General features: G+C 42.1%; 1 protein-coding gene across 5 annotated transcripts in view; it reads right to left on the bottom strand.

Annotated features, from left to right (window-relative positions):
* CHD7 (chromodomain helicase DNA binding protein 7) overlaps window positions 1-27498 on the bottom strand; it is a 185695-nt gene that overhangs the window by 109502 nt on the left and 48695 nt on the right. For all 5 annotated transcript variants that reach the window (XM_032421834.1, XM_032421838.1, XM_032421837.1 and 2 more), the window contains exon 2: window positions 13161-14996. In XM_032421834.1, coding sequence (XP_032277725.1) covers window positions 13161-14822 — 1662 coding nt within the window. In that variant the 5' untranslated portion in view covers window positions 14823-14996. The remainder of the gene's footprint in view (window positions 1-13160; window positions 14997-27498) is intronic.

Raw genomic sequence — 27498 nt, 5'->3', positions numbered from 1 at the left:
GGACTTCTTTGGGAAAAAATTAAGTAATAGCGGCGCCTGGGTGGCTCAGTCGTTAGGCATCTGCCTTCGGCTCAGGTCATGATCCCGGGGTCCTGGGATCGAGCCCCTCATCGGGCTCCCTGCTCAGCGGGAAGCCTGCTTCTCCCTCTCCCACTCCCCCTGCTTGTGTTCCCTCTCTCACTGTGTCTCTCTCTGTCAGATAAATAAATAAAATCTTTAAAAAAAAATTAAAAACTTTCTGAAATGTTATTTATGCTTTTAAACTAAGATACTCTATTCACGCTACTTAAAATAGTATGCTGTGTTTAGCAACAACTGGCTGATACAAAGATTTATTCCAAAAATAACAATGTGAATTGTATCAGCATTACCATGTATGAATCACTATATTCTATCACCACCTCACGGGGCCAAAAGATACAGGGTGCCTGTGGCTTTATGGCTATCTGGTAAGAGGTGAGAGATTAAAAAAGTAGGGACACAGATGACAAAAAACTTTTCTAGTTCTAGTTGTGCCCTACACCTTATTTTCTGGTAACCTAAATAATTTGTCTTGTTTGTTATGGCTGAGCTGTCCAACATGTATGTCACTAGCCACATACGGCTAAATTTACATTAACCAAAATTAAACAAAACTAAAAGCTCAGTCCCTCACGAGCCTTGTTTCAGGTGCCCGACAGCCCACCTGTGGCGAGTGACTACCGTACCGGATGGAGCAAACACAGAACATTCTTGTCATCACAGGAATGGTCACAGACAGTACGAGCTTACATATTTTCTACAAACACATTATTAGTGTGGCATCAAAGAACAAATGGCAAACTTTCTTTGAAAAATAACTTGGAAAGTACTAGATACTTTCTGACAAACTTTAGTACACAGTTAAGCATATTTAAGAGGTGTTAAATCTTGAATTAAATGAAAAGTATACAGCAGGCTGGATTGCAACCACTCTATAGTATTTCCTTAATGTGAAGGGAACATTTCATTTTATACACAGACTGTGTGTAGATTATAGTTCAATAAATATATACAAACATTATACATGATATTTGGTAAACACATACCTGACGGACATTTGCTAACTAACAGGTTTTCCATCTACTTTTTTAAGTCCCATTCTTCTTCAATATTTTTATAAAAAGAAAAAAACTGTACTGTATGAAGTTACAAGATGAAAAGCAAAAAGGTCCTTTCCCTTATAGTCAAACAGAAGAAAGATATGTGATCTTTCCTAAATAACATGGCTCCCCTATCTAGCTCTAAAATTCTATAGCTCTAAAATAGTAAACTTTTGGGGCGCCTTGGGTGGCTCAGTCAGCCAACTCTTAGTTAAGTGGCCAACTCTTGGCTTCGGCTCAGGTCATGATCTCAGGGTCCTGGGATCGAGCCCTGTGGCGGGCTCGTGCTCCGTGAGGAGTCCGCCTGTGGATTCTCTCTTTCCCTCTCCTGCTGCCCCTCCCCACCCCCACCATGCGCTCTCTCGCCAAATAAAATAATATAAATAAATCCTAAAAAAAAAAAAAAAAGTGGCAACAGTATTGAGTTGCACAACAAATGTTTCCAAAATTGTAAACCCCACATACTAAAAAACTGTGAATTACCTTCTTTGGCCACTTTTAAAAAACATCGCTACTGAATCAAACAAACTGCAACGATTCTTTTTATTTTCCTTTTGTGATGGTCTCACTTTGAAACATGAAGTTATATTTTAAAGAAAAAAAAACAGATTAGGATAAAGAAAACACTAAAAATATCGTAAGTGGTATGGCCCTCACAAACCAATGGAGTTCAAAACTACCACTGGAACTGTTCCACAGGAACCTGTTTACCGAACAAAAGCATAATGTCATCACTGAGTATAGGGGAGGACACCATGAAAATACAGGAAGATGTTGGTAAAAACAATGGGGTAAAATGGATCGCCAAATTGTGGTTAACAGCTGTAAGTTTCAGTTTATATTTGATAAAGTCAAGACTTACTATATAAAGGAGTATGTATAATTCTTGGATGCTAGAGGAAATACTCGCGAGCCTCCCTAAGAACACAGAACAGGATGCCAACGTAACCTCTGACACTTGAAGTTTCCAAATCTAAGAGATGATTTCACCTTGGTTAAAAGTGGGAAGAAATTAAACAGTGAGAGAGTTGGTATTTTACATATAGTACCCCATTTCCTAGAGAGTAAATTAAAAATAAATATAGTAGTGTGATAGCGATTTCCTCCCCCTAACAAAAATATTATGAATTCTTGTTTGCTTTATAGGGATTCTAATAAACTGATTTTTAAGCCATGATATATAATGTTCTGTTTCACAAAATAAGGAAAAGTTTTTCTACTTTGAGGTGAAAAGTTGAAAGTGGGGGAGAAATTCCAAGAGCTCATTTCAACGAACCACATTAGCAATAGTTATAATAAAATACTTAACTTTCATCAGAGATTTACCACATGCCACACACTGTGCTAAAAACTTGACAACCACTATCTCATTTAACCCCCATAATGATCTGGAGCCACTGGTACTTGTTATCCTCAGGAAACAAGTTTAGAGACACTAAGTACCCAATTTTCTGAGTAGGCACAAAATGGGAAGAGTGAGATTCAGCTGCAGTTCCCACGCATGCGAAGCCCACGGTCCTCACAAGTCTGCGCGCCTGACTCGCCAGCGCCCCCTCTGGCAGCAGTGACCAGGAGCACCCTGGCCAACCGCCCAGTGTGTGGCCCACCGGCCAGCAGAGGCGCGAGGTGCTCTGTGCTGAAAACATGAAAACACAAAATGAAGCAAGTAAACAGACACCTCTTCCCATTAACCCACTCTTGAAGCCAAACTTATATTTAATATGAAATACTACTCTAGCATGCCACATGGCATGGCATTAAAAGGATTCTCACTCAAAGGGCACCTGGGTGGCCCAGTCAGTAGAGCTTCCGACTCTTGGTTTCGGCTGGGGTCGTGATCTTGGGGTCATGGGATCAGGTCCTGTGTCAGGCTCCGCACTTGACCAGGAGTCTGCTTGGGATTCTCTCTCCCTCTCCCTTTGCCGTTCCCCTCACACACACACCTCCCCCAAATAAATAAATCTTTTTTACAAAGGGGGGGGGGATTCTCACTAAAGTCTTCAATGAGGGAACCTTATTAAAACTGATCTTACAATCTGGCCTTTTTTTGCTCTATGACTGCCTGGTCTCTTAGTTTTTTGTTCTGTTTTGCTCTTTCCCTTCACCAATGATACCCCAGCTTAGAGAACTTACTTATATGTAAATACTGGTTTTTAACTTTCTTGCAAACACTAAAGCTGTGAGCTTTAAGCTCAGCTCTAGGACAGCCTTTTTCCAAAATCAGGCTCTGGAGTATTTCTTTCCCTCAGTTGTCTGCTACCACTGTTTCAGAGTAAGAGGAACAGCTGATTGAATCAGAGGTCGGGCTATATAAGACACGGAGCACCCAGCATGGGGGATGTGTGTGCTCCCTTAACAGGCCTCATTGTTTAGGGGAATACAGCTAAAGTGAAAGGGGAAAGCATCCAGAGGAAAAGCTGATAAAAATGAAATACTACTTAACTCCTTCTAAATCATCAAACTTCTTCCCTAAAGAACTCTCACTTGTCTCCTTTAATCCACGGTATGCCTCCATGCATTTCAACAGCTCTCTTTGTGAAAATGTCTTTGCAATATCTGAGCAGCCAGAAATGGAGTTAGCTTAGTAATGGACCAATTGAAAGCAACGTCAGCACATCCTACTTGGTGACTGCCCCAGTTCCATTTCTGCCTGTGGTTACTGACAGATGATCTGTAGATTCACAGCTATGAATACAGAGAATGGAGAGTAACATTAAAATGTCAAGACTGAGGTAAATTCTCCATTAGTCCCCACTGTCCATTTCTGTCAACTTCCACAGTGGTATTAAAGTTTAGCCATCTCTTCACGCTGACATTTTGAGGTGGCTGTAACATTAACAGTGAAAACAAACACATCATAACTAATCCCACAATTTTATATGATTGCGTTTTTAAGTTAAAGAGAACGTTCAAGCTGTTAAGAGTCCACGAAGAAGCATGATCTAAAAACTGTACTTTACTTTCAAATATTCCTATATTCAATAAGAACTTCAAGTCCATGCATGGCCCCTTCATTAAGAAGTTCAGAAATACAACTTCAAAAAAAGTTCCGGGGAAAGGGTGATCTAAAAGTCCTTGCCTATTCACTAGCTGAGAAATCCACCCTGCCGTGTTCCCAGCTCTTCCTGATAAGCAAGAAGCGGAGACTCCACAGCCCACCCAATGGCTGAGGGAGGGATTCCTACCCCAGAGCTGCAAACCTGCTCCAGCCTACCCAGGAAGAGACAGGAAGGGCACACGCTAAGTTAGAACACCATTCAAGAAACTCTCAGCAAAGCTTCCAACATCACTACATGCTCGATACTCTCCAACTCTCCACCCATGCCCAAAACAACACAGCTCTCAAGATTAACACCTCTTATTTCAAATTAAAACAAATTTTTTTTTGCCTTCACAGTTAGCATTAAAGTCTAAGAATTCTCCTGAAATCGGTGGTAATTACTTAGAATTAAAATTAAACGTAGAAAACAGTGGAGAACAGGCTAAACACACTATAAAGCAGAACAGATAATATGCTCTTCATAAAGGGGAATCAAAATGGCATGTTTCCTTTGAATAACTGGCTGGGTGGTGATTTTAATGCAATCATTAAAATAAGACATAGGGAGGGGCGCCTGGGTGGCTCAGTTAAGTGTTCAACTCTTGGTTTCGGCTCAGTCATAATCTCAAGGTTGTGGGATTGAGACTGAGCCCCACAACGGGCTCTGTACTCAGCAAGGAGCCTGCTTGTTCCTCTCCCTCTGCCGCGCCCCACCTCTGTTTGCGCATGCACACACTTTCTCTCCCTCCTTCTCAAATAAATACATAAATAAACAAATAAATTCTTTAAAATAAGATGGCCTTACCTGGCCATCTCTCTCACCACCCAATCAAACCAGGAAAAAAGCAAGCAGGATAATGAGTGTCTCTGTATCTATGTTGACTTTTAACTTTTTTAAATGGTGCCAACTTCTTGGCATTTTCCCAGCTTCCTTTAACTTCTCCACTGGCACCACTCCTAGTGTCATGCCCCGGTCCCTAGAAGGCTCTCCTACATTTCTCACACTAAGCAAAAAAAAAAAGTGAAACCTCACTCACGGTGATGCACCATCACCTACTAAAGTTTTGCAAGGCAAAAGCACAAGTTTGCTGCTGACTTCCTTCACTGATAAAGGAACTATATTCAGTAACAAAGGAAGAATGAGGGCCCTCTCTCCGTGGTTACTTAGAGACTACTGATAGATTGACAGCTGTAACTACAGCAAATGGAGAATAATATTAAGATGTCAAGATTAAGGTAAATTCTTCAAGTTAGGTCTAGCAATGCTTTTCCCCTAATTGTCCCCCTGACCCACTTCCCAATTTTCCTTCCCCAGCTAACTATTGCTCCACAGTGCCAGAAATGGCCTTTCTGGGTGGCTGTTAAGATGAAAAAGAAAAAAGCAGCAGAGAAGAAAAAGGTGAGAGGAAAAGGAAGGGAGGCACGCGTAAGAGTAAAGACGAGGGCTTACTCCCTTATCCTTGGAGAACCAATTTCATAAATAAGCATTAGTGATGGAGAGGGAGATGGAAAGGGAGAACCTGAGTTTGCGGGGGACGGCATTAACTACTACAAGTATCCAAAAACCACTTGAAACTAAAGTCTTGGAAATAGTTATAATCCACTTTCAGAGAAACTCACTACTTCTTCCTACAAGAAAGTAGAAAGACATTCAGACAGCATTCTTTGAAATCCGAACAAATGAAATTTCACTTCAGTGATCTATCTTTTCATGAACTGATGAGGATACTATGCACGCACGCACGCACACAACACTACATGAATTAAAAAAAATGCTACTTTCCCAACCTCACGATGAGGGTGCTAACACCTGCGGTGAAGTTTACTGTCATAATTCAACAGTTTAAAATTCATTTATATGTGCACAGACTTATTTATACTCCGAGTTGTTTTCAAAAGGAATTTGAAGCAACCACCACTGAAAGAGTCCAGCCCTGTGCTCTTCAATTCGGCAGCCACCAGCCACGCGGAGTTCCTGGTCTGCCTTCGACGGCGATCCAAGTACAGATCGACTGCAATGAGAAATGTGTGTAAAACACACACTAGATTTCAAGTACTTGTGTAAAATATCTAATTAGTAATTTTATACCGATTATGTATTGGAATAATATCTTATATTGGGTTAATTAAACATATTACTAAAATTAATTTTACTAGTTCTTTTTTTTTTTTTTTTAATGTGACTATGGGAAAATTTAAAATAACACATGTGGCTTACATCCACAACTCCCACTACATTTCAATTGGACAGCACTGGTCTAGAATATAGTTGGTACCTGAAGAAATGACAACCAGAAGACTATACCTAAATAACAAAATTCCCTGTCCATCTCAGTGAAGGCCTTTTATCTCCTCCCTGCCTTCTCCCACATCGCCAATCTCTGTCCTTCATAGAGTGCTTAGCACATAACACTCAATAAATATTTCTTTAATGGAGTTGAATGAAAACAACAAGGTTAAATGAAAACAACAAGGTTAAAATGCAGTACCTAAAAGTGACTTCTTAAAGGTTAAGAAAATTCATAGGCTGCTTAGGACACTTAGCCAATGGTTAATATCCAGGTTTCAAAAGTAATTTAAAAAACTAACCCCTTGTTACCTACACAATATTTTTGACACTTACAGAAAACAATACCCTTTTACAAAATAAAAGCCACTAGGAGACAAGGCTACCGTTTAATATGCGGCTCATTTCATGCTTTCAGACAGTGGGGTGAAAGGACAGATAGGGCAGAATTTTTTCCTGTGCTTTAACTCTACACTTGGTATTTTCCATTTTAACCCACCGAATCTCTGACCTCTGGGATAAACCAGCTATGCTGACAGAAGACGCGGGGAGGTTCTCATTAAGCTGCAGCATATACAAATTGCAACAGAAGAAATACCTAACAGTCTTCACCCAACAACAACAGGCTGCTGAGAGCACCAGATCGACCAGTAAAGTCAAGGGCAGTCAAGGACGGGTGGCTTGCTGTAACCAACGTATCATGAAGAAAGAACCAACAAGCCACCAGCACGTGGGCAAAGCGGCGACCCCCCTGACTTCCCTCCCTCCGTGAAGCATGGTGGGGCAGCCTGTTCCACCAAGGTCTTCACTATGGCTGCCTGTTCTCTGAACGTGGCTACACTTAGAACAGGCCCTGAATGCCACTGAGGTCAAAGCTGGGTTTTCCCCTTAGATATATTTTGTTTTCCCCATCTCCACTAGACTTCTATGGGGGTATGAAAGCATAACTTTGTCAAGAATAATATTCAAAGAGATACATCTACTCTCTATTAAAAAGGCCCCTTTCTCTACTTCTGATCACAATTTGCATAAGTGAGGCTTGAGATGCATGGCCACATTTTCCATAAAATTTATTTAGTAGTTGCCAAATTACTCTGCTCATGTCTGGAATTCTGTATTTACTGGGTGAATTGAGAGAATTTCAGTAGAATAGGCACTCTACTTGAAATTAACCAGGAAAAGGTTTTCCCAGAAAGGCTGTCTTTTGAAGATATTTATAAGATGTCATGGAAAGACAGAGAACCAGAAAAGTTACAACCACTGATTCTCCTAGGTGTTTTTCCTTTTTTTTTTTTTTTGAATCTCCTGGGGAAAAACTAGGACACAGAAATTATTACCCATCACCTCAATCTTAGAGGTCCTTTAAAAATTTTTTCTGCTTCTGTTTCCTTGATCATGACAGTATTTCAGGCCCACATTAATGAAAAGGGTACAAATATATTCAAAGTATAATTATTCTAAAGATACAACATTGCAGATTCTAAATTCCACCAGAAGTTGCCCCCCGGCCCCGAGCAAAATCTGTGGACAGAGATACCTATGTCTTGTGCAGTAGCAGAACTTATTCAGAAACTCAGGGATCTGCCTATAACTTGAAGGACAATCCACTTAACCAGTCTTTTTTAGATAAGCTCTTCAAATGAACAAAACGATGTTCTCCTTCTAGGTGGTTCTCACCCACAGCCACCATGCACTGATAAACATTCCATTCTCTGCTCTCTTCCCACCCTGACGTGCTGCAGAGCACCCCAGTGGTGCCGTGTCACTGCCAAAAACCTCCCAGTGCACCCCATGGACACAGAACCTGCCCACAAGGAGACCACACAGCTTCCTCTCCCACACCCCAGCCCCTACATCTCAATAACACTGGGGCATTAGGAGGTCCCGTCTTTACGCTCATTATTTCCTAAGCCTTAAACTCTTCCCCCTCCCCCTTTCACCCAGCCTCCCCTCAACCTGGACTGATCCCTCACATCTCAGTGAAGCCATCACTTCCCCTAGCTCACCCTCCCAGACCCCCAACTGCACCCCCACCAAGAGTGGATTGGGAGCTATTTCCAAAGCACACAGTGCTTATTCCTGTGGTGTGCTTTCCATGGCAGATGCTTGCCTACACCATCCACCCACCGCTCCCAGCCCTGCCCCCCACCGCCGCCCCAAACAAGCTGTTTCTATCTCTCCCAAAGCATAGTATTATAGGAGCCTCAGTATCTGGTAACTGGTCCCTAAAACCACGGAAACAAAGGCAAACAACTCTGACTATAGTTAACATTGAAATAAGTGTTTTAAGTTATTTTTTAAACTTTGCAACAAGCAATTCTGAGCATTGGCCCAATGATAATACAACATTTTTGAGTCCCCACCATGTATCTGACACCACGTTAAATATTAAAAGATATTACTGCTAGTCTCACTATGCCTCTAACCAGGGAGGTAAATCTACCCTCATTTTACTTTTTTTAAAGATTTTATTTATTTATTTATTTTACAGAGAGAGCAAGAGAGTGAGTAGGGGGAGGAGGAGGAGGAGAGAATCTCAAGCAGACTCCAAGCTGCACACAGAATCCGACACAGGGCTGGATCCCATGACCCTGAGATCATGACCTGAACCGAAATCAAGAGTTGGACACTCAACCGACTGAGCCACCCAGACGCCCCAATCTATCCTCATTTTAGAGAGAAAAAAATCGAGGCCTGGAGGTTGAGTCACCTGCCAAGGTCACGGGGCCAGTGGTTGATGGTGCTTCCACTCAAAAGCTGCAGACTCCAAAGCCTGCACGCTTCTCTTCATGCTGGTGGCTCTGAGAGTGGGACTGGGGTTCTTGGGTCTGTAAGAGGTAATCGGCCTCTCACTCTCATTCTCTCTAAACAAATGTAAGTGGACTTTTGCAAAGGCTCATAACTTGCATGCAGACTCTATGCAGTGGCAGATGTTAGAATCCAACATTTGAGAAAATGTGAAACAATGTCTTTAATTTTTTTTGTTTTAGAAAACAGTTATTTTTCATTTACAAATGTTACTGATGTTAACACATAATGGTTTATTATTTTTAAAGTTTATTTATCTATTTAAGTAATCTCTACATCCCATGTGGGACTCAAACTCACGACCCCGAAATCAAGAGTCACACAATCTTCCTACTAAGCTGCCCCAGTTTATAATTTTTAAATTATCAACAAATAAATATTTCAAACTGTCCTCAGTTTAAAGTTCTAAGACAATAAATATCAACACATATAACCCACGTACACGAAAGATCTTTGGAGTCCTCAATTTTTAAGCATGTAAATGGGTCTGAAATGAAAAGGTTCAGGAACCGATATCCTTCCTTATCATCCACTAAAAAGAAATATAAGCTAGGTTTTTTTCTTCCCCTGTAAACTTTATCAAATGATCAGGATAGTCTGGAGCTAGCACCAAAGAATGTGTCCACACTCCACAATGAACATTATGGTCCAATGAACTCTGGCCTTTCTAACATTTTCCTTTGCTGACTCTTCAACATAAAGTTAAATTTATCTTTAAAGATACTTCTGTGTGTCATATAATTTAGACAATATCTTTTCAGAGCCCACGAGACATTTAAAAAGCGTAACTTACATTTTTAAAACATGAAAAAATCAAGATAAAAAAGCCAACAGGCCTATCTGAATGTGATAATTCAGCAAATCACATCAATATTTCAACCTGATCTGGCGGTTTCCCTGCTACACAGCATGGTTTTGAACTACCATTCTATCATATATGAAATGCAAAATAATTTTAGTAGTTTTAAAGCAAAACATAATTAGATAGATATACTTGCTAGAGTAGAATGTGAGTCATTCACAGGGAGAGAGAGGTTTTTAGGATTACGTGATAGCATTTTGAATTACCCACATCATTATCCTCATCACACCTGTCAATATGGGCTAAAGGAGGGGAAATATTTGCACAAATCAAACTTAATTAAATTCAGTTTCATAACTAAGGCTGTATTTAATCATATTTAACCTGTTCCTTAAAAATAAAAGTAGCTTTACATTGTATTTACATGTGAGATGACATAATTATGAAGTAAGGTCTGTACTGGAGGAGACCAGAACTATAGCCTGGAGGAGAATGAACATGAGTACACGCCACCAGCTGGCAACATCCTAGGCACTTCGTATATATTAATTTCAAAACCTTTTGCCATAGGTACTATCTCTCTTATTTTACTGATGAAGAATCTGAGGTTCAGAGAGGTTAACTTGTCTGAGATCACCAAGCTAATAAGGAGCAGAGCTGAAATTCAAACACTTTTCTGACTATAAGAGTCAGAATCTCTTCATAAGACTTTACACCTCCCTAGTATTATTTTCAGAACTGAGTGCTTCAAAATCTGAAGAGGATGCAAAGTTAAGCAGAAATAAGAAGGCAAATACCACAAACAAAAAATTTTTAAGGGCAACTGAACTTAAATAAAAATCCCTCAAATGTACTTGTTTACATACAACCCTAAAACAGTTCTGAGTTTGTCTATAATGGCGTACTCAAGAATGTGGAGCTGGAGAAAAAGGGAACTACACGTCGTGTCCCCCAGAGTCTAGCACATACGAAGCCCTCCAATGTCGAGTGACTTGAAGGCCACATACTCGCATCCGTCCTTGAAATGGCTATTGAGATGTTTTGTGCTCCTCAAACTAGGGAAAGCTGGAGGAGATCAACAATTCCCATCCAGAGATCGTATTACCACCACAGGGTATCTCCTTCAAACTGTGCTTGTCCTCCAGCGGAGTGGGAAGATGCTGGAACAAGGAGAAGTCAGAATCACTGCTCTGGAAACATCCCTCATCCAGTAAGACGCTTTCTGAGAAACCAGAAAAGAATAAATCCTGGAAACTAAGTCACATTCATTTCTGCCCTAGACACCACCCAGGCTGGCTGGCCTCAGGGACAGCACTTTCAGTCAGTTCTGGAGAGGGGCATCTTGCCTTGAGATTGATATAAGGAAAAACAAATTAGCAGGGTTTGATCTTCTCCACTGACTCCTTTGCACCTGTTTTCCCCGAGGCCCTCTGCTCCCAGCCTCTTGTCAGACTGGCTTTCTCACCTCCCCCTTCACTTGGTCCGGGAACCACAGGGCTCACAAGCCCCTTCCCACAGGCTACAGGTTGGGCGTCTGCTCCCAGAGGAGACAGGGAGCAGCTCTCTCCCGGGCAGCTCCCACTGACCTCGGGGGTCCTGCTGAGAATATCCCAGTGTGCCAAACCTCTGGGGGCAGCTTACCCCAAAACCCCTACGTACCCTTGTGTCCTGGGTCCCCAGGAGACTTTCCTGATCTCCACTCTCCCGCTCCCACCAGGGCTGAGGCTTCGGAGTCTCTGTTCTAAATGCCTCTCCACCTGGGCTACCCCACACAGATTTGTTTCCTGACCAAACCTTTCTACACTTACATTGCTTTAATCCCTTCTGTTTCCACTCCCCAATCCCTGGTCTAAACTCTCCTTATGGGCCTGGACCACAGGATGGCAGTTTAATTTCTGGTCTTCCAGGCTTCTGTGGACTGTCTAATCAATATCCCAAGCTCCCCCACAGAAGTCTGAATTCCTTAAAACTGAATGCAAGACCTCCACCATCTGGCGTGCCCCATGGCAAGCTCAAGGTCCCATGCCCCCGAGTCATTTACCGAGTCATCCCCAAACCAGAAATGCCATCCTCAGCTCACTGTCCCTGGCTAAGTCCTAGCCAAATGCCAAGCACCCACATCCCCAGGTATTTCCTGTCTCTGGACACTTGTCACATAACCACGTGGAGTCTTTCAGTGGGCTTCTCTTTCCACTCATTGGTCATGTTTTCCCTCACCGATTCTAAGTTCATTAAGAACAGCTCTAAGATCGCCTCCTGTGCCATCCAAACTCAAGTGGCAATCACGGTGGAAGATCCATACCTATTTTTGAATAGCACTCAGAATAATCTGTACATATATAGACATTAATGTATTTTTCCTAGACCTAGGGCACAAACACCAACGTTTATAATGGAAGGACATCTCTGTGAATACAAGAGCTTGAAACTTAAATGTCTGCTTATAAACTCGGTAGGATAACGAAAATGCCAGCTTACAAAAAGGAAGACTCCTGTTGTGGCGCCGGGTACCCAAATCTCTTAGAGACCAAACGTTTTCTGCAGATTAACGTTGACTATGATTTTCTACACTTTGCAACTTAAGTTCACACTAGCATCCAATAGCTGGTAAAATAAATATTACAGAAGAACACATTTTGAAGCTTCCCAAGGAAAAAAAAAATCATAATTTTCTAAAAGAGGTGGGAGGGACTGCCACAAACATGGAAAACTTTGCTGGAAACCACGTTTCGGTGTGTTTTTAAACCAGAGAGAGAAAGAGAAAGAACAGGAGTCCAATGTCCCTGTCCCTGTCGGCACTGACACGGTGACAACTCTTGCAGGCAGGGCCCCAGGGTTAGTTATCCATGACACGTCAACAGCACCTACCGCAATCCCTGGGACAGAAGGATTCAAGACCGTTCTGAACCGCTGAATAAACGCGTAAGCCAGGAAGTGAGAGACTCATAGAAAAAAAGCGAGATTCCGGTGCAGCTTACAGGATAAAAATTAAGGAACTCGTAACGAAACAGCTTTCCGTGAAATTCAAAGGAAAAATCGATTAGAGAAGTTTACCGTCTTGCACTTTCTACTGTGAGGCCGGCAGGATCCGAGTTCCCTTACCTGAGGCACAGGCACTTTCTGCGGGGTGTTCTGGGGTGATGGATGGAGCTGTGCCCAAGGCTGGTGATGCGGGTGTGGGGGTGACGACTGGTGGTGCAAGCCCGGGTGGGGCTGCATCGGAGGGCAGGTTGGCAACTGCTGGAAAGACGGCTGCTGACCAGGATGCTGTTGGCCAGGCAGCAGTCGTTCCTGGATGGCTTGGGGATCTGCAAGGCCAACACCAGGACAACCATTTGGTCTCATGTGCCCGGCCAACTCCCTCGGTGCTGAGGACATGCCCATGAACGGACGAGACGGCTGCATGTTTCGGGGGCCCATGTTCCTCTGTCCGATTCCCATGGCACCGGGGGGCTGGTGAGACGGCTGAGGGTGGGGCATATTTGGATAACTGCCAACTTCCATTGGCATCCCAGCACTTCCGGGCCTGACCTGCGGAGGAGGGGTGCCTGCCGGATTACTCATCGCTTTCATGGGTGACATGGGAGGTGGAGAGGCGTAAGTTCCCTGAGGCTGTGAAGGATGCATAGTTTGTGTGTTCATTTGGTTAAGTGAGCCACTGGGGTGGATGGGCTGCTGGTGCATTAGTCCTTGACCACTGTTCGATGGGAATCCTACAGCATTGGGGTATCTTGGTACGGACTGATTCATTGGAGTATTATTTGTAAGGCCTAAATTTTGATTCATCCCTGTATTGTTAACTAATCCCTGATTTAGGTTACTGTAAGGATATCGAGAATACTGCCCTGAGTTGTTTATAGTAGGTGAGGGGACGGTCTGGCTCCGAGAACTAAAGGTAAGGGTCTGTGGCCTCACAGCCCCTTGCTGAGGAGGATTAGGGGAGAATCTGGGACTGTGGGCAACGGATTCTCCGTGGAGAGCAGTAGAGGGGTGGTGGTGGAACTGCTGCACCGGATGACGCAAGGAAGGCGCCATGCTGGGACTCTGCGGGGGCACGTGGGACAAGTGGCCGGGGCCCGACGTGGCAATGAAGGGACTGGCCTGATTGAGGCCCTCTTGGCCTTGGGAAAACTGGCTCATCCTCTGCTGTGGTTGACCATGCTGCTGCATGGAAAAATCCCCACGTGCCATGTAGCTGCCCATCTGCTGCATGTGCTGAGGGTGGCCCTGCGTGGGGGGCCCCGACGGAGCGGGCTGGGGTGGCTGGGGCTGGGGCTGCTGCTGGTAGGGGGCCCGTATCTGGTCCGGCACCTGCACAGCCCGGGGGCCCCACATGGAGCCACTGTCCACGAAAGACTGCCCGTGCCTTTCGTTCTGCAGGCCAGGGTAGACGCCCATCTGACTGCCGCCACTACCACCGTGGGGGACCTGAGGGACGGGAGGGGCGTGATACTGCGAGTGAGGAGACGCGAGCCCGTTCCCAGGGGCGCTGCTCATCATCCTGTTTGGCTGATCCATCAGATGCATCTTTTGTTGTTCGTACTGATTATAGTGGTCGAAATGGGTCAGCTTTGTTTGATTTTGATTAGTGGAGGGATGATGAAGGGATGGCTGCAAGGAGGCAAAGCCTTGGTCTATCGGCATTTGCTGACCCATGGGGTTCACCGGATTTTCAGGGTAACCACATTCTCCAAGGCCTTCAAGGCCTTCACTGAAAATATTCCCATCCTCGCCAAAAAGACTCATCATTCCTGGATCCGCCATCTTCTTCCAACACACGGCTCCTCCAAACTACAGCTCAGGAGCTTGTCTGTGCTTCACCTCACTGAGGTGTTTGTCCTCAAAGCCTATAATCCTTAACTAATCTTCTTCATGTCATTCCGTATTTCTTTAATTCTCTTGGACCCTGCAGTGTCAGGCAAAGTCTGGATAGAGGTCCTAGAAGAGAGTGGGAGGTGGGGGGGGAGGGGGGAGGGGGGAAGAAAACAAAGAATTAGGAACAAATGATAAAAACTGCCAGTATTTTACGCATTTGAATTTGGTTTCCATCAACAATACTAATCTAGCCCCCTCGCTGAGCTGTGTTTTATAAATCTAGTTCACTTTCAGAGAAACTCATTAGCTTCTACCAGAAGCATTATTATGATCGGTTACTTAGAAAGCAAGCAAAACACTAACCTTAACCTTAAATTAATCCATTCACTACACTTCCTAGCGCTCCATTCTTGGACGGAACAGAACAAAAGAACACAACATGGAGCAACAGCAGCTGCCACAGCAGGCTAGCAGATGCAGGACTACAGCCGAGCAGCCCATCTGCTGAACGGACGCCCTGGAGATGCTCTGGTTCCCAGCAGCCCGCCCTCAACCTTATTCCCCTGAGCAGGGTAATCAGAGGGGCAGCCGCGGCACCGAGGGCTGTGAAAAGCTCAACTTAGTCAAACTGACTAGGGGATTATACAAATACCAAAATCTGCCATTTCGTACAAATTAGATATTTACGGCCCACATACCACTATGTAACAGCAACAGAGGGGTCAAACAAGAACGTGTCCACAACGATGTTCCAACGAGGGAGCGTCCATAATGATGGTGGAAAGCAAGCTCGCAAACAGTGTAATAAATTCATGACTCCATTACGTTTAATGGCAGGAATATACAAGAGTCAGAAAGAGGTCAGAATAAAAGCTTTCATTCTCCAAGAAGGCCGATTTCACACATGGCTCTGGGCCCACCGTGTCCCCAGTCTGTGCTGCCGGCTGAGAGGTCTGATCACAGGTCATGGTTCCCCAGCAGGTGCCGGACCCTGGGGATGGACCCAGAGCCCACGTGACCACTCAGAGAGACTCTAGCTGGATGGACAGTTGCTAGAAGATGACTATTCTCATTAGAAGAAACCGAAAACTTTCCCCCAAACTGGCCAAAACTGAAAATTACTTTAATGGAACAAAGTTCAAAATATCCATGCAGGCTTCACCCTTGCCTTCCCCTCTTCTAGGACAAGACAGGACGAGAGCCTGTAGGGAGAAAAGCCCATCCGTCAGCATCCTGTGTTTACAGCACCAGGTATCTTCTACCTACGGCTCTGCATTTTATTCAAACAGCTCCTAACAGATTTTGCGCGTCTGATTAAAATAACCAGTTTAAAGAATGCTTCACCCATCAAAACAGGAAAGCCTTTTTGGCGAATGCTAATTAAATCAACAACCTAATAAAGAACTAATTCACATAGGAAAAATGTCCGAAATCTTAAACATCTTTGGAATTTAACTCATTTTTTCCCTCTTTCATAAGTACATGAAGCATTGTTTGATACTGCCCAACTTGAAAAAAGCAGTATCTTGTTGAAGAATTTCAAGAGTGATGTTAGAAACAGGCTCAGTCATAAATTCTACTGACACACTTCCGCAGCAGCATGGGAAGAAACAATGGGCAACCAGCACTGCTGAGAACTTTCCAGTACGAGAGAGAGAAAACCCAGTTCCTGTCTGTCCTGCTCTAACATATTCCTAACAAGGGGAGAATTTTGCTTACAGGAAATGTAAACAACATTCCTGTTCACTGTCAGAAGCACAGACAGAACACCTGAGAAGGTCTCCGGGTCCGTAGTTTTCAGGTGACAGCTGTCAGCTGAAGTCAAAGGTCTCCTCACTCCACCGCTAACTGCCATGAATTTTCTGATCGACTTTCTCCAAAACAGAGGTCAGAAGGGTGAAAATAAGGTGAGCATGAAAGCCATTTTATTTACCGACATGCTGCTTTACTACACAACCACTTTCGAATCCAAAATAAAGAGAAGCAGAAACCTGCAGTGCCAAGTGCAACAAATATTCATAAACTGAATTTACTCCTCAACAGCCTAAGCAGTCGGTCTTCATTTATTCAAGACTCATTCCAGCTTTCAAGGAAATAAATACTAGAATGGACTTGATAATGGCTGAAACTAGACGTGCAGACTACCCACTTACCAAAATAACCTTTCAAATTAGCTTAAGGGAAGTAATGTCCACTCCTATGGACGGATGGCCTTGTTCTTACAGGCGGCTTCACCCTTCCTGGGTCCCCCACGCGTCCCGGGAGGCAATGCTACTGACTGCATGGGGTTCCCAACCAGCTCTGGGGAGCAAGCAGCCGGGGGCGGGGTGGGGTGGGAAGTGGCCTGGTCCGCTGAGCCTGGAGCAGCAGTGGTGGAGTTGACGCTGACTCTGTATCCACTTGAGGCTGAGCGGAAAGAGGAAAAAGAACTTGCCTACAGGCATGGGGAGGGACGAAACAGAACCCTCATGGAGAGCAATCCTACCTGACGCATAGGCTTCCAGTTAGCCAATCTTTGCGACTGAGACTCACTCCATTTCCCAGCAGCAGGAGAGATGACGGCATTACCTGGTATCGGGTAAGCGCACCACCCACCACAACTGAGACCACCGTCAGGTGAGCTCGGGGCAGAGGAGTTCAACAACTATGGCTTTAGCCTGTCATTAGTGACTGCTCCCACTCGCCTGGACAGCCACCACCGCCCTCCTGCCCCTTTTCTGACCTCAAGACTTGGCTGGCGACTATGCTAGGAATCCATCTGGTAGCTGGATTTCATATTTCTGATCTGAGCTAATCTAATTAATTTATTTTGGTCTTTTTTAATTTGATCAAGTCCATTTGAATACCCACTTTCCCAAGTCACAGCTGCAACATATAATTTTGTTTCTATCAAAGATATTCATTTAAAACTCCTTTTTGGAGGTTGGCCCCTTCTCTACATTCAGTATCTACATTTTCTATGTCTAGATAGATCCCCTGTTCAATGAGCCATCAAATGAGAACCATAGATGTCACTTTAAATATTGTAGTAGCCATGTTTTAAAAGTAACCAAAAAAGAGTGAAATTAATTTTAATAATAAATTTTATTTAACCCAATATGTGCAAAATATTATCACTTCAACATGTAATCAACATTAAAAAATGGATGAGACTGTTTACACCTTTTGGTACTGCATCTTTGAACCGCAGTATGTATTTTACACTCGCAGCACATCTCAATTTCTACTGGCCACATTTCAAGGAAAAAATGTGCACGTCGGGGTAGTGGCTACCACTCTGGACAGCACAGTTACAGATTATTAAAAAGAAGACTAGAAATACAAGTTGTCAGTGGTTCTCAAATAATTCTGATAATTATCACTTGGATAATAAATATTCAAGTTGTCTTTATGTCTGATTTGGCTTTAAGTAAAAATCAAGCTAAATCTCAAATCACACTTACTTATTCAAAATACATGGACTGAGTACCTACAATGATCCAAGCACTGGTCTAGGTACTAGAGATATATCAGCGAATAAAAACAAACAAAATTCCCTTTATCTTCATGGAGATCATCTGTAAATGATGAACCTTAAAGAAGTAAGATTCGGAGGTTACAGTAATGAAAATTTAGGATACCATTTTACAAAATATTTCTTGGGAATTTATGATGACAAGTGTTTTAACTATGTGTGATATTATATAGTAAACAGTATGGAAACATACAGGGAAGACATAATAATGTAAGTTTCAGCTGAGTGCCCTACCGGGCACTGGGTATTTTCTGAGACAAGAATGACAGTGCAGAAGTGCATGTACGTCTGGAGGTGAGGAGAGGCCCAATGAGACAGGTCAACTAACAGAATCATCTACACTGCAATAGAGAGCTCACTGTGAAACCAATCATGAAAATCTGAGAATTAGTAAGGACTCTGGAGACCTTCTAAGCCAAACCCCTCTTCCTTTAACAGATTAAAAAACCCTTTTAGAGATTGAGGAGAAGTAACCATCTTCTAAAAAATACTTTCATGACGAACAATTCGCAAAGACGAAAGAGAAATGTATAGAAAAAATGGCAGCTTCCTAGTGAGAGCGAATTATTAAAGGCCTTAACTGGGGTCTGTTTTGTTCAGAGATTAAGTCACTAAAGTGCTGAGACAAACAAATAGAAGAGAGTTTCCTTTCAAACAAATGTTTTGCATTATACTATCTGTAACTTTTAGGAAGCAAGCACCTATCAGCACCATATTGAGGCTCTTGGTTGATTTCGGGGGAAATGAGCAGGATGAAAACTGGGAGACCCAAAAAACAAGTAAACCGCACAAAGAGAATCAGGGATGAAAGCAACGGGCATACAACAAACCAAGATGAAAGAAATAAGTTGTGCAAAAATACACATTAATATCTTGAAGTGAATTTCTGACTTCCTCAAACTTATATAAACAATGCTTAATTCCATTGCTCTTCCCAAAGTAATACAGCATTTCTGCAGCCAAGTTTTGATGTGGTATCACAGTGACCTGGGAAACCAGCAAGGAGGTACATGAATACAAAACACTTTCATATGCAAAATATTTTCCATGGTCCAGCCACTTTTTATCCAATTGTGTACGTAGAATGCCATCCAGAGGAAACTTTTTCATAAATATCCAACACATGTGGGCAAATGTGGAATCAAAGGATAACTGCCTTTTAGATGATGAAGACTGCTTTGTGTTCTACAGCTTGATTTGTAATTGTTCTCTGTAAGTTTCTCTCCTCCACCTCCAAAGAGCCTGAGGCACATAACATGACTGTGACAGTGACTCTTGGGATTGGGTAAAGCATGTATCAGTATTTCCACAGCAGTGTCTAGCAGCTGGAAAAACACATGTCACCCCCATGCAGTACAACCTGGGAAGACACCTCTCCATCATCAAGGTTACAAATCATATCAAAAGGGAGGAGGATCCATGAGCTGATGGGTGAACACACAAAAGATAAAGGACTCGGCACCGCTGAATATTCGTATTCACAGATCTGCTAGATCATGAGGCCTGTGGCCAATGATGCCCACTAATGGCCCCCAAGAGCCACTTGGAAAAGAGAAAAAGTCTACTCAGGCCAATACTCGCTGTGGGAGAAGGTATTATCCAATAGACAACGACCCAGATAAAGAATCAGGAAATGCCTCCAAGTCAGCAACATCAGTTGACCACAAGTCCATTCCATATTTGCCTCGTGGACCAAATGGTGCCCTTCCTGAACCACCCATCCCCCACCCCGGGAAAGACCACATTTTCTTCCTCATTAGTATGTTCAGGCGGTACCAATATGCTATGGATGTGCTGTCCCACACAACAGCCATGAGCCACATGTTGTTATTTCAATTAATTAAAACTAAATAAAATTTAAAATTCAGGAGCTCAGTCACACAAGCTACATTTCAAGTGCTCACTGTGCATATATGCACAGTGCCTACATGGAACATTTCCATCACTGCAGAAACATCTATGGACAGCACTACTATATACTTCTTGTTAGAGATAACATTTTAGACAAAGACCATATAAGATAGTAGCAATTTTCTTTGATGAAAAATATTTTCTCCTGTTCAGAGTGTTATTTCAAAGCATTCTTTCAAAGGTCCATACCTACCCCTTGTGATGAAATTTATAGTGTTTGTTCCATTTAACACATTTTATGTTAACTGTATTTTCAACCTATAAAATTTCTCCTTTCTGTAATATCTCCCAACATATATTTCTATTTCTTAATAATTTTTATTATGTTAAAAATGAGTCTCAACTACACAAAATACTACACTTAAGAACAATTAATTTCAAAATCCTTTTCACTTATAATTGCCATATTACCATTGACCTTTAATAAAGTATTTGCAATCTTAATTATTACAACCAAGAATCTACATAACTATAGAGTAAGACCACTATTTTTCTTAGTAGCTTTGTATATTACTTTCAGTCACTATTTTATTGGAAGAAAAAAATATAGAAAAACAAAAAAGGATTTGAAGTCCTTCAAAAAATCTATGTTAGTCCAAGCACCATATGAAAAATAAAACCAAAAAAAAAAAAAAGAGTAAGAATTGCATCTACAGTTAGCTTCCATTTATAACACTAGGTAACCCCCAAATTTGCTGATATGAATTGAAGTGATACATATTTTGTACAGGAAAAACTGCTCAGAATTGATGTTGTATAGAGTAATGCTATGCTTTACATCGGCATTCCCTATGGCAGCTAATACTAGATCCATCTGCCCCTCTGACCCAGCCAAACAATGGGAAATAACCCTCTATCCTTTCCATCATTCATTCATTTAAAAAATATTTAATGAGTGCCTACTTTGCCTAACGCATTTACCAGACACCGGGGACAGAGAGCTGAACAAAACAGCCATGTCCCCCATCCTGTGCAGCTTGCTGTTCTAATATACGCCCCTTGGATAGCCTGCATACTCCACCCACCAACCAACCTGCTAACTCAGCCTCCCAAATATCCCACCAGTCCACTTCTCCTCTCAGTTCACACAGCTCTGATGGAGTCAGGCCTTCGTGTGTTAGTCAAGGACAAAACATTAAAGGCTGGCTGTTTCTCCCAAGTCGGGTCTCAACAAGTTCACACAGCCGACTGAATGATCTTCCAAAACACAAAACACATCATCTTTCTCCCCTGATTAAAATCCTTAAAGGAGTTTCCGTGGCTTCCCATCAAGTCCAAATGCTCCAGCGTGGGGAAGGCACTTCATAATCAGATCCCTGTCAACCTCCATTCTAACCCCCCAAACTCCCCTCCCCCTGCCCCTGAAACAAGCACAAATAGCCGTCAAACAGAGGGAAGTTTACCAACAATCATCCATTCATTTCCTCACACCTTCCTTGCCTCCCCACCTGCCTCCTTACCCCCTCACCAGTGCAGTATGGCGTCTTTTTCCTCTCAGTTCCTTTGTTACCAGCCACCTGGGGGAACTTCCTGACCCTCAGCCTTTCTCCTCCTCAGGCTGATTTTGAAGCCCTCCCTAGTATTTGCGCCACACTGGGGAAAGGGCTACAAAAACATCCAGCACTGTTGCTCTCCTCTGTTTGCCTTGCCATATGAAGGGGGTCCTGGGACCACGGGCACCTCCTGGGAGCTGGTGAGAGATGCAGAATCTTGGGATCCTAACCCAGGCCCAGAATCTGCATTTTATTAACAAGCCCAGAATCTGCATTTTATTAACAAGCGCCCCTGTGGATTCCAGTGCAGATTTGGGAAGCTATGGTTCTCACTGCTCCTCAGTTAAAACGAGAATGAATAACCAACAACAAATAACTCATCCCAAAGAATTACAAAGTAATACAAAGATGTGCTATCTTACTCTTAAGGAAAGGTAGTCCTGGCATTCCTGACCAACAAAGAAACAATACTGATACTGACCTCATCCAAAGAATTATGAGTACTCCTTAGTGACAAATTTTAATCTGCAATGGTTTACAACGAGTGGACATTTAAAAGTGGCTTAATTTTAAAGATACATCCATCTGCTTGCCAATCATTTTACATGGCCCCTCCAAAAAATACAGTTAATATTGATATCTAATGCTATGTTACATAACACACTATTTCACAGGTTTCTTGCAGAAATCTTTCAGTTATTTCTACATAACTTTGAGAGTCTGTATATTCTGAGCTGCCTTTCAGATAAAGATGATTTTTTTTTCAATATAATGTTTCCATATAATCCAGGGGTGCCCTGCTGATCACAAACAATGGGGCCAATGTTTTCCTTCAAGGCAACTAATGAAACAGCACTCAGCTAACAGTTCATACCAAGTGCATGGCCACAACACTAATTTTTTTTTCTAAATTGGCCAAAAGGTACATACAGTCCTATACATAAGTTGTGCCACTAAACCACAAGAATCCTGGAAATCAATGTCCTTTAGAGAACAACCTTTATACCCTGCAATTCTACACTGAAATATCACTCTCTGAAATTAGCTCCTTCAAAGACTAGGCCCACTGAGAAGGCAGCCAGCAGACAGCTAACCTGCTTGTCCCACCACAAGACCTAAGAAGAACACGTCCAGGGTGACCTTTCCATACACAACTTCGCGTGGCCCAGCAATAGACCAGTATACACTCTAAAAGCACTTGGGAGTATTCGACATAACATGGCCAAAGAAATGAGGACAAACACCTATAAACATATCTGTATATGGTATATCCATATATGTAAACAAGATATGTATCTCCGTAAAATATGTGAAGCTACCCCAACTTTTTAATGCTATCTTAATTAATTTTATTACAGCAAGGAGGAAAGCAAACAGAGACAGGTCCAAAAATAGGTAAATGGAAATTTTTTTAGTGTAATTTATTTGGGACAGGGAAAAATTAAACTTCAGAAATGTATTTCAATCCACCTGGCAAGGATGTTTATTGGGCAGACTAATGGAAGAGTAATATAAATTTTACAAAATTTTGTGATTGCTGATACATCTTTCTTAATATTGTAAAATATCCTGGCATAGTTTAAACAAACAAAACATGGTTGATCTATAAAGGCAAATGATGTCACATGTTTATTAGCCTATTTAAAAATCGCCATTTGAAAATATATTTCCTTATTTACTCTATCTAGAACTATTTCAAGCAACTGACAATACACACACACACACCCCATCTGGTGATGTCAAGCCTACAGAAAGTGAGAAGAGAATAGAAGGAGGGAAGGAAGGAGCTGCCTAGGGCCACCCTCTGTCCAGGGGTATCCTACTGATCACAAACCCCTAAAAAGCTGATCCTGAACCACTGAAAGATGCCACGGGGGGATACAGGCAACAATGCTGAGGGGCTAAAACAAAGGCAAACGGCCAACCGCTCTTGTAAGAACAGTTTTCTGTATACTTAACTACAGTTGTCATGGATTAACTGATCTGGCAATTTCCTACATTCTTTTGCATTTTCAAGGGTTCTAAAAAGTTGAAAGGGGGGTCTTGTCTCATCTTCTAGGGGGAGTGTAAAACTCCCAATTCTGTACCCAACTCTGCCTGGTTTGAAACGCAGGGAGAGGGAGGTTGTAGTGAACAGTGTTCTCGGATCCCTACTACTAACATTCTTTTCCTTAGAGGAGGGGGAAAAGAACCTTTGGCAATACCACAGCTGAAAATAATTTATCATTTTCTCTGCTAGAAGAGCGCACATGTGATGAGAAGCCTTATCCATCATGAACAAACCTGAGCTCAGACACAGGCAAAGTGTCAAGGACAAGGGCAGAGGCCACACGGTAACCTGGAAGGTTTTTTAAAGATGCTGTATTTCATGCAGAAGAGGAATACACAGGGACTTCGAAAAATCCAAATTTCTATCAGGGAAGCAAGCAATATAAAAGTGACCCAGAACTATAAAAAAAGGCTGAGGAGGTGCTTGGAAGAGTGTTACAGAAAGTTACTTGGGAAAACTGCACATGATCTCAAAAAGGTAAATCTATAGGGGGGAAAAGGGAAGAAAACAAGTGTCACTTATCAGTAACTACATTAAATCTCTACTTCAAAAAAATTATATTTGACAAAGGAAATGGAACGCGAAGACTGGAATATATAATAAAGTTTCGCATCTATTATATCATAATCATTCTGAATTATAACAAGGTTGGAAACCTTTTTTCTATGCCTATGACACTTACAAATGTGAGTAAGTTCTACAATGCCACCATCATCAAAACTATCTGATAACCAAAACTATTATCAAAAACTATTCTAGGGACGCCTGGGTGGCTCAGTCAGTTAGGCATCTGCCTCCGGCTCAGGTCATGACCCTGGGGTCCTGGGACCGAGTCCCGCATCGGGCTCCTTGCTCAGCTGGGGTCTGCTTCTCCTTCTGCCTGCCGCTCCCCCTACTTGTGCTCACTCTCTCTCTCTGACAAATAAAATTTAAAAAAAAATTTTTTTTAAATATTCTAAAATATAACTACTGATAGTCAAAACTATTAATTTCATGCAGCTAAATAAGTCCAATACATCTTTCTTTTAAGATTTTATTTATTTGAAAGAGAGAGAAAGCAAGAGACAGAGCATGAGCAGAGGGGGAGGGGCAAAGGGAGAGGGAGAAGCAGAGTCCCCACTGAGCAGGAAGCCCCAGTGCAGTGGGGCTGGGTCCTATGACCCTGAGGTCATGATCTGAGCCAAAGGCAGACACTTAACCAACTGAGCCACCCAGATGCCCAAGTCTGATACATCTTTTAGCCAAGTTAAATGTCTTCATATTCGCATGTAATAAAAGACAACAGTTTTCTCCATAGACTCTCTATATTTAACTTTACGTTTTCCTGCATCCACAGCAAAGGCTCAACCCCAAACCAGCCCTTTTCCTCGTTACCCAGAAGTCTTCTGAGCTTCCTTCCCCAGTTAGCTGAGCAGTGTGGGCAAAATGAAATATCTTTTATACTATTCTAAGCAAATTAACTCATAACCCAAATCTGTTCTCCCCAATATTACAATACATTCTGCAACAAATTCCTCTATTATTTTACTGCAGCACCATACTATTCTATGTTGCTGAAAGCTGACTATAATAGCCACTTCTGCCTCAAATATTCCCCTAAAAGTCATTCAATTAACCAATTCTCACGTTAAGTAATTCTTACATGAGTGTACAAGTTTCCTGATATTAGGATATCGTTCTAACTGGCAGGGTAAACTTTATATTTCAGTTTGAAAAGGGATCCTACTGATGTAGTTGTAAATTTCTACCTTGTGTTCATTTTGATCAGAGATCAGTATTAAGATCACCTCGAGTGAGCAGGTAAAAGAGACTGTAATGTGTAAAAAGAAAAAAGGCAGAGTGAGAAGAGGAACTACTACCAGGTGAGACATTTATTTCACATAATGAGGATGATCAAGATAATTTAAGGCTACCGATGAGATCTTACCATTGAAATCTGTACTTGGTTTAATCAAAAAATACAAAAAGAACAGACACCTATCTACGCACCTTTAAAATACAGAGCTTCCTAAGGCCTCAGACTGCTGCACCCACCCGCTGGTATGGTTTTTGTGAGTTAACTGGTATACATCATTTGCCAATAAAATTATGGTACAGGTAAGGAAATGAAAATAGTTAAGTTTCATCACAGATACTATACATCATACTACACCTACCCACACTGTTCATGTTCTCGCCCCCATATTCATTATGTCTCTAAATATACCAAAGTCCCATGCCCATTTCTCAGAAATAATTTGAAAATATTCACAATTTTTCCTCTAAAACAATTCTGCAGAACATAAAGGTTTTAGCCTAACCATGCTACCGAGGGTTCAGTGCCTTTAAAAACCAGTGGCTATGACAAACATATCTCAAATTTCTTAAAACAGCCTTAAAGATTCTGTACGTAAATCAGAGTGTCCCATTAAATAGAATACTGCCCTACACTACATCTTCCAGATTGCAATGTATACCTGGAAAGAGCATAAAGTGTTCTGGAAGACCACATATCTCACGTTCTACTTCAAAAGTAAACTCACAAGCCCTCTGTGTCTGCATTGGACAGCTGTTAAGACCAGCGTTCCTTAGCACTAAAACTAAAATAAGGGAGATTAAAGACTGTTTCTCACCATGGTGAAGGGAATAGCTTTAAAATACCATTTGGTATTTCAAATTGTTTAGATCATCAGTATTCAAATAATTTTTATTGGCTGCATACAAACTTGGTAGTTAGCAGCTTTTAACCTATCAGAATCATTTATAACTTTTTTGTAGAATGAATTTAAGTTTTCTGTTACTTTAATTTTTTGATTTTGCATGTATCTTTTATTTGAATAAATGATGTTCTGTTGAAAGGTTAACTTGCAAATATATACATTTCAATATTTCTTTCATCATGAACCATTTTAAGTTCCATCAATATTTGCTAACCACCCAAATAACAAGTATCACTGAAAACTGTAAAATTATCTGGCATCCACAAACAATAAAATGTTTGAAATAAATTTTGATTGTTAATTTCACCTGGCCCCTTGGTTCACAGCTTATATTTAAGCATTTCAGATGTAAATCCAGTATAAAACAAGTAACCATGTGAATATGCTGAAAATAATAACTGCTTCCTGATGAATCAAAATCATGTTTTAATACAATTATTTTTCTGCATTATAATATTCTTCTGTCTTCATATAAATATACTTTGAGTTCTTGAGCTTGTTTTTGTGAATTTTTTCTGATCCCTCCAATACTATCAGCCAGTATTTTGTTGTTCTTGGGGAAAGTGTTTTGGTGGAGATAAGAACAGAATGCCGAGAAGCACAGGAACCCTCCCATTAGCCCCTGTAGCTATTTCAATGAAGTGAAATTACATGAAGTTTAAAATCCTCTTCTTCTGTCACAATAGCCACACGCAAGTGCTCGACAGCCACGCGTGGCAGTGGCTACTGAAGTGGATGCAGCAGATACAGAGCTCTGTTGAATTTCCACCACGGCAGGAAAACACGGGCGGTTCTGGTCTAGAGGACTCTGTCTAAGCAGAGATTCCGAGGGCAAGCAGGAGACCAGCAGACAGAGGGAAGCAGGAGGACGGAAAAATCCATTCCTGAGGCTTAGGGAAGCAGGATATACTCAGATATCTGCAAATACCTCAGTATGTCTTAACTTAAGTGGAGGCTA

Source organism: Phoca vitulina, unplaced genomic scaffold (assembly GCF_004348235.1).
Source record: "Phoca vitulina isolate PV1807 unplaced genomic scaffold, GSC_HSeal_1.0 scaffold25, whole genome shotgun sequence".
Classification (NCBI taxonomy): domain Eukaryota; kingdom Metazoa; phylum Chordata; class Mammalia; order Carnivora; family Phocidae; genus Phoca; species Phoca vitulina.
The sequence above is the reverse complement of the archived record's forward strand: the minus strand, read 5'-3'. Positions and strand labels throughout refer to the sequence as shown.